The sequence below is a fragment of the Falco cherrug genome, chromosome 10, assembly GCF_023634085.1.
Source record: "Falco cherrug isolate bFalChe1 chromosome 10, bFalChe1.pri, whole genome shotgun sequence".
Classification (NCBI taxonomy): domain Eukaryota; kingdom Metazoa; phylum Chordata; class Aves; order Falconiformes; family Falconidae; genus Falco; species Falco cherrug.
Window position 1 is genome coordinate 19,527,895 of NC_073706.1, and position 6,814 is coordinate 19,534,708.

A 6,814-nucleotide genomic window follows, 5' to 3' on the forward strand; every position below is an offset into this window, starting at 1 on the left:
GGGCATGAATTATTTCACTATTTGAAATGGTCATATTAGGAAGCAAAGAATTGTGCAGCCTGTGAGCCGCAAAAGGTTGTGTGTGTTGCTGAGATACAGGTACTTAAAACTGAGAGAGAGAGAGATACACTCTCCTTCCAGGAATTTTGTGGTTGATTTCAACAGGAGGAGGATTGGTTCCCATCTTCAGAGATCTGAGTAAAAAGTGACTGAGAATTTATGAATTTGATATTAGTGTGCTCTGAAAGGCAGAGATTTATTGAGTGAACTGCAAATTCTGAGTGGGATTTCTTTGATTAAATATAGACACCAAGACATTTCACCTTACCAAACTGAAATCATTTAATGGCCACTGAAAAAAAATAGGCACTTTCAATGTGGTCCTAATACAGGTCAGATGAATTCTGTGGTCCAAGTACCTGTGTGTTTTCATCAACCACAGAGACAATATAAAATAACTAGCTAAAGGGTAGAGATCTACAATGAAGATACTGAAGGTTAGGTGAGGTAAACCTCCCCCAATACCTCAGAGTTCTTAAATTCTGTAAATTATTGGCCTTCAGCTCCAGACCAGTGTTACTGTGTTAGGCACAGCGATGTTTTAGGAGGACATAGTCATTGTGTCACGGGTATCCTGTTCGTCTTTGTCATCTGAATCTTCAAAGGCCCTCTGGAACGCCAGCTTGAGGGTGAACTTGATCCTCCGATCCCTGTAGCTCCCCACAAGGAAGTAAATGACAGGGTTGAGACTGCTGTTCACACAGGACAGCACAAAGCCGATCTCTGGGGAGTAGAGGAATTTGTAGCCCAAGAAGTCAAAGAGGATGAGGATGCTCAGAGGCACAGCAAAAATGAGGAAGAAGAGGATGGTGAGCATGATGATGGTGAAGAGCCTGCCCGTTCGGAAGTGCTGGGAGCTGCACTTGACTTTGAGGAAGAGGGTGAGGCTGAAGAGCAGCATGAGGGGTGTGCAGAAGAGGAAGTCCAGGGATCCGATGGCGATGAGCAGGAGCTGGCAGGTCCTGGCAGAGCGGCGAACGGTGCACAGAATGTACCCGAGTGTGTTCAGCAGCAGGGAGAGAGCCCAGAGCAGGCCGGAGATGATGGCGGACAAGTGCTTTGGGCGGTGGCTTCGGCACCAGATGGGACAAAGGACAGACAGGCACCTCTCAATGCTGATGGTGGTCAGGAGATACAAGCCGGTCCCATACATGAAAAGATCCAGGAAGAGGAATATCCCAAACTGCACCCCAACATTGAACTGCATCAGGTACTGAACCGTCTCAATGGCGATGCAGAGGAGATAGCCAAAGTCGGCGGCAGCCAGGTTCAGGATGTAGACAGTGAAGTGGTTTCTCCGGATGCGGAAGCCAAGGTACCATAGGACCATGCCGTTTCCCACCATGCCGCAGGCAGCGCTGATGAGGCAGAAGCTCTCCATGAACTTGAGGACCGTGTATGATGGCTGTCCCACACTCACACTCTGATTAGTCCCATGAGCCTGGCTGGCTGCAGTTGGAAGGAAGATTGATGGAGCTGAAGTACTCATTATGAGTGATTTCAGACAGACCTGTAAGCAGGGAGGAGAGAGATGGTAACTACAGTGTGACTTTCCCTCATGGTGACCTGGTGATGTATTTGGAATTCCAGTACTTCGTAGCCAAAGCTTGATTTAGAGAGGTATTGCCATGCCTGATCCTGGAGCACAGACCTTTGAGGCCTTGTATCTAATGCGAAACTCTATACGACATGTAGGAAAAGTTAGATCGCAGTTTATTTCTCCCTTTAAAAAATCATTTATTGAGGGTCCTTTTTGCAGTCAGTATTGGTAAACAAATACCTTAAAAAAGCAATTATAGCATAGATCAGGGGTCCTCAAACTTTTTAAATAGGGGGCCGGCGCGCAGATGAAGTGGCAGGCAGTCATCTGCGGCTGCTTGGTTTCCCCCTGCCAAGCCCCAGCGGGGGTGGGGCAGGGGGCTTCTGTAAATACCGGGGGCCGGATTGAGGACCCTGGGGGCCGTATCCGGCCCGTGGGCCGTAGTTTGAGGACGCCTGGCTTAGATTAATGTCTGAAAAGTACCCCTTTTCTGAATACAAAGAGAACCCAGTATTAACAACTCTGCAATAACTGTCTTTGCTTCATATAGCTAGGATTAGGTGAAAGGAATCTTGCCAAAAGTGTGTGAAAGTGCTGGGCAATCAGCATAGAAGTTATTCAGCACGAAAGCTGATCGAGTTTTGTCCTATGCATATGCCCAGAAAACACGGTAGAGAGTACTCAAAATAGCTGGTAGTTTTTTATGTTGATGTAGTTTAGTGTGGTTGGCTTGTTCTATTGAGCCCTATGTACAGACAATAAACAACTGAGCTTGACACAGTCAGCCCTTCAGTAACTTCGTTCTCAGAGAGAGAAACTGGAAGAACCATATCTGGGACAAAATGTCTGATCCTCACAGGACACTGGAATTATGACTCAAATAATTATTTCACCCCATTCCCTGAGGCATTTCACTCTGCTTCTTCTGCCTGTGATACTGAGATCTGGATGAGAAATCTTAAGGGGGGGGGGGGGGGAGTAAAAAAATAGATTTCACGCCTTTATTTTTGTCTGACAAGGTCAAACAGCATGACTCTTTTCCCCTCTCCCCACCAGTTATTAATTGTGACATGGGAAGGTAGAGAAGTGTCATGAAAGACAGCAGGAGATAGTTAAAAGAGAGGAACAAGTGAAAATGGGGAGAGCTGGGGAGATATGAATGATTGAACGATCTAACCAGCATGAATAGTCTGTTCTCTCTTTGTAAAATGCTGCAGCATACACAAAGGCAGACTTCTATAAACATGCAAAATATGACAGATTGAATCATTACTGTTTCATCTCAGCACCCTGGGCACACTGTGTTCAGTGCTGCTTGGATAGAGGCAAGATAAATGCACGATGCAGGTGATTTCCCTGGCCAGCTGATGGCCTGGAGCGATGGAGACAATCTGGCCACATTACGCCAGCAGTGCTTGGTTGGGAATTCAGCTGCGACCGTTACACCTATCTTTTGCCATTAAAAATGCAAACATCTCCTCTAACATTGCCTTTAGAGCTGCTGGTTGAATTACGGGAGGGTTATGAGCACCTCCAATGGTCATGTATTTTACTCTAAAATACGTGTCTTAGGTAGGTGTGCAGTCACCTGCCTGCCTTTGCTGACAGCAGATACATTGCAGAGTGCCAGCTTCAGCAAGAGGATTAGTGTGTGGACAGCTTAAGTTAGCTGAGGTGAATTCCACCCTTAACTTCACCAGGGCATGCAGGATGTGAAACCCTTATGGCTGACTGAAACCAGGGAACTTCTGACACTGCACCATACTCTTTTTTAGGAAGCTGGATGATTTCATGCTCAGCTGTTATGGGACCTCGAAAGCTTCTAACATTAAGACCCTAGTGGTCCTCTAAAGAAAGAATTTTAGTACATACTAAAAGGGACTGTGGAAAACAAATACCATCATCTTCTTCAGAATGTACAGAATCTCTGTTGTAGCACAGTTTCACAACAGGAGCATTCTTAAGTTCAAACTCACCTTCTCCTTCCGTAGCTGGAGAGAGCAGTATACTGCCTGACCAACACCACTAGCAAGGCTACCTCTTCCCTGAACATCTGCTGCAAGCAAATTGAAAAGATACAGCCTTATGACTTTGTCCACTTCCTCACTACTTGCTTTTGGCGTGGCAGCAAATTATCAGACATTGATTCACAGTAAAAAGTAGCTGGAGCAGCTTCTAATTCTATGAACCAAGCATGCTGTGAGGAGGAGGGAAGACGCAGTGGTTAAATGGTTTCCCAGCCTTTAGAAGACCCGGTGCGACACTATCTCTGCTACAAGTTACCTGTGTAACCTGAAGCAAATTTCCAATTGATTTGAAGAGGGCATGAACATTTAGGTGTCACTTAAGCTCTGTCTAAGTCTACTTCGGCCTTCTGACTCGGTGCCCATTTTAGGAAAGGGGCTACTCTATCTCCCTGCTGCAGTTGTCTCCAGAAGGCAACTGACTCTCCAGAAGTACATCTCTCTCCACTGGGCATTTACACAATGACAGATTAGCTTTCTAACTTCAGCTTGTCAAGCCTATTTCCTAATGTTAAATGACATGGCCCTGTGTCACTGATCATATATGCATAAAGGCTGTCAGGTACAGATATGGCTGTAATGGATGCCCTGTGGATAAATGACAAAACATCAATAATTTTGCCTTCCACTGTAATGGAAGTGAAGAAATCCTTCTCTGACTTCTGTAGACCATGGAAAAGAATACTGAAAAAGTCACTCACAGTTCCCATACATTTTACTGTTGCTATAGGTTGCTTTCTTGTTATCTCCAAGACACATTCAAGACAGGAGTCTACTTCCTTAATGAAACTAATTATTGAAAGGAGCATCAAACAGCAGCAGACTGAGTCTAGGTGGTCTTTTTCTCTCTTGAGATTAAACATCCTTCCTGTGGTCTGCCTGCTGAGTAGCATGTAGTTCTTGTGGCAGATGTCAGTCTGAACAGCCTTGACACCACAAAGACATATTAGGCTATGGACAGAAAGTCACGCTGTTTTATTTTCTTGGCTAATTTTAAGCGATCCTCTAAGATCAAAACTGCTAATGCTATGTCTCTGAATAATGACATATTACAGAGGTGCATTTAGAGCAATTCAATAGCCTTGTTCATGGAAAAGGGTGTCCATAATGAAGCTCTTCTTGTCTTGAAAATGATCGAGACAATTTCTTACCTACAGTGAATTTCTAACCAGCAGAAGAAAATGTTTGATCTCTTTTCCTGCATTTTCTTTTCTCCTCCCTTCCCTTCACCATGTCTCCAAGAGCATGACAGAAAGCATTAGACAGAGTGCAATAGCAAAGTTACCACTCAAGAATTTCTCACCTTTTTGTGGGTTCCTTGGTATTTCAGTGATTGATTTGCAGCAGCCGCCTGGTATGGATCCGCCGGGTAAAAATGTCACCTGTATTCTGTGACATATGGTCCAGATAAAACTCTTGTGTCATACTGTAGTGCTGGGCTAGTTAGACACTGTTTTAAAAGCCACGGTCATTTCAACGTGACATCTGACAGCCAGCCAATCACTCTTTTGGGGAAATATCTAGTTTATTGTGTGTGGTCACTTAGATTTGAACCACTTCCCCCTTCCCTCTTTGTACGGAACCTGTCACTGTCACGGCTATGGAAATGTGTTTTTTTACTACTTCTCCCTTCTTCAGCCAGTCTCACAGTGGAAAGCAAACAAGAACAGTTTGTACAAAATTACTCCTTGCCTCTTGCACTGATGCTTTGTTTCCTGCTTGTGTCCCTGAGATGCTCTAGTTTCACAGTCCTTGAAGGGGATGTCTTACCGCTACTCTGGGACACATAGATTGAGAAATTGTCTGTCCTCTTCTATAACGCCTGCTGACGATTTCACAACCTCCCTCAGCATAAATTTTCATCCCCCAAGGACCTATTGTCCCTGCCAAACACACGCATCACCACAGAGTGTCCTCTTCTGACCCACAGCTGCTCCGGACACAAGTTGCCATGCTATTGCTCCACACAATCTTTCCTGGAGAAGGATCCACCCAAACTCCATAGCCTTACCACAGCTCAGCAGCTCCAACTGCACAAACTGCTTGCGCTGCTTTCATTACACAATGCCCACTTCTGATGTCAGCAGCTCTTTCAATGCAACTTCACACCCCACAGTATTACCTGCCACTTCATACTGTCTTTCAGCACAGTCCTTCACCACGCCTCAGGCACTTCCGATTTCACAAAATCCCTCAAGACAGCCTCCAGCCTCATGCTTCTATTTCCAGTTTCACAACTTTCCCCCAAACAGTGCCTCAGCCCCATTCTGCCCACTATTAAATTTGCACCTCTTCACCACCTCATGTCTTTATCAAGACAGCCCCTTGCCAGCATTCACTACCCACCCACAACACTTCATTCATCTTCTCACCACGCACAGTCCCTCCATGAGCATGAGCTGCCACCACCATGGTGTCCAGATCCAAAGTACGTGGAGTGAAAATGGAGGAAACAGCTTTCTCCTTTTCTGGCAGTGAGCACATCCTCATAGGGTACTATCTTGCAACAGGAGATACCAGCAACTCTTGATTTAGGCTTGTGCATTAGGTTACTTCTGCTAGTCCATTTGGCTAGGGAAACAAAAGAAGATGAGTATGATGCTAGCCAAATAACTGCCATGTGTGTCAGTGGGTACAGAAACTGGAAGGTGTGGCCCAAATTAGCTTAGCAGGCCAGATATCCAATGGTTCATCTTTAGCTTCTTCTGTCAGTTGTTGTTCCTCTTCCTTTCCCAAAGATTGTCAGACTGTTTTTACTTTCTTACCCAATGCTCTGTTTCCTATAATGACTGCTGTTAACCCTTATTAACCTAGCCAGGGCTCAAGGCTACCCTGTAAGATGGTATTTAAGTTAGAGGACTAGTTTTAACCCAGAGCAGTATTTAACCTCCCCATTAATTTGGGGATTTCCATTCTCACTGCATGGAATTGCTGGCATTCTGTGTTGGGAGATGGTTACATTACCTTGGTGGTTATTGGGCCATTCTAAATTTCAAGAAATGGGTACAAAACAAAATAATGGGCAGTGAATGAAACTATTTGTTGACACCCATAAGTCAGAGGCTAAAAATACAGAGTAGACTTCAGAGCAGTGGCATATCCATTTGCTTTACTGCATTTCATTTCATAGATTCACCTCTGGCTGCAGACGTTTTAAGGAAGATGAGGCTCTTCTTGACAGCAAAATTGC

At 44.9% G+C, this 6,814-nt stretch overlaps 1 protein-coding gene across 1 annotated transcript; it reads right to left on the bottom strand.

The window, feature by feature from the left end:
* Positions 1-317: 317 nt before the first annotated feature.
* Positions 318-5,236, bottom strand: LOC102051136 (proto-oncogene Mas-like). The gene is made up of 2 exons (XM_027804161.2): positions 4,928-5,236; positions 318-1,570 (listed from the first exon to the last, which is right to left on the bottom strand). Exon 2 carries the CDS (start codon positions 1,547-1,549, stop codon positions 602-604), a length of 948 nt encoding a protein of 315 aa, XP_027659962.2. The 5' UTR covers positions 1,550-1,570; positions 4,928-5,236; the 3' UTR covers positions 318-601.
* Positions 5,237-6,814: the final 1,578 nt, after the last annotated feature.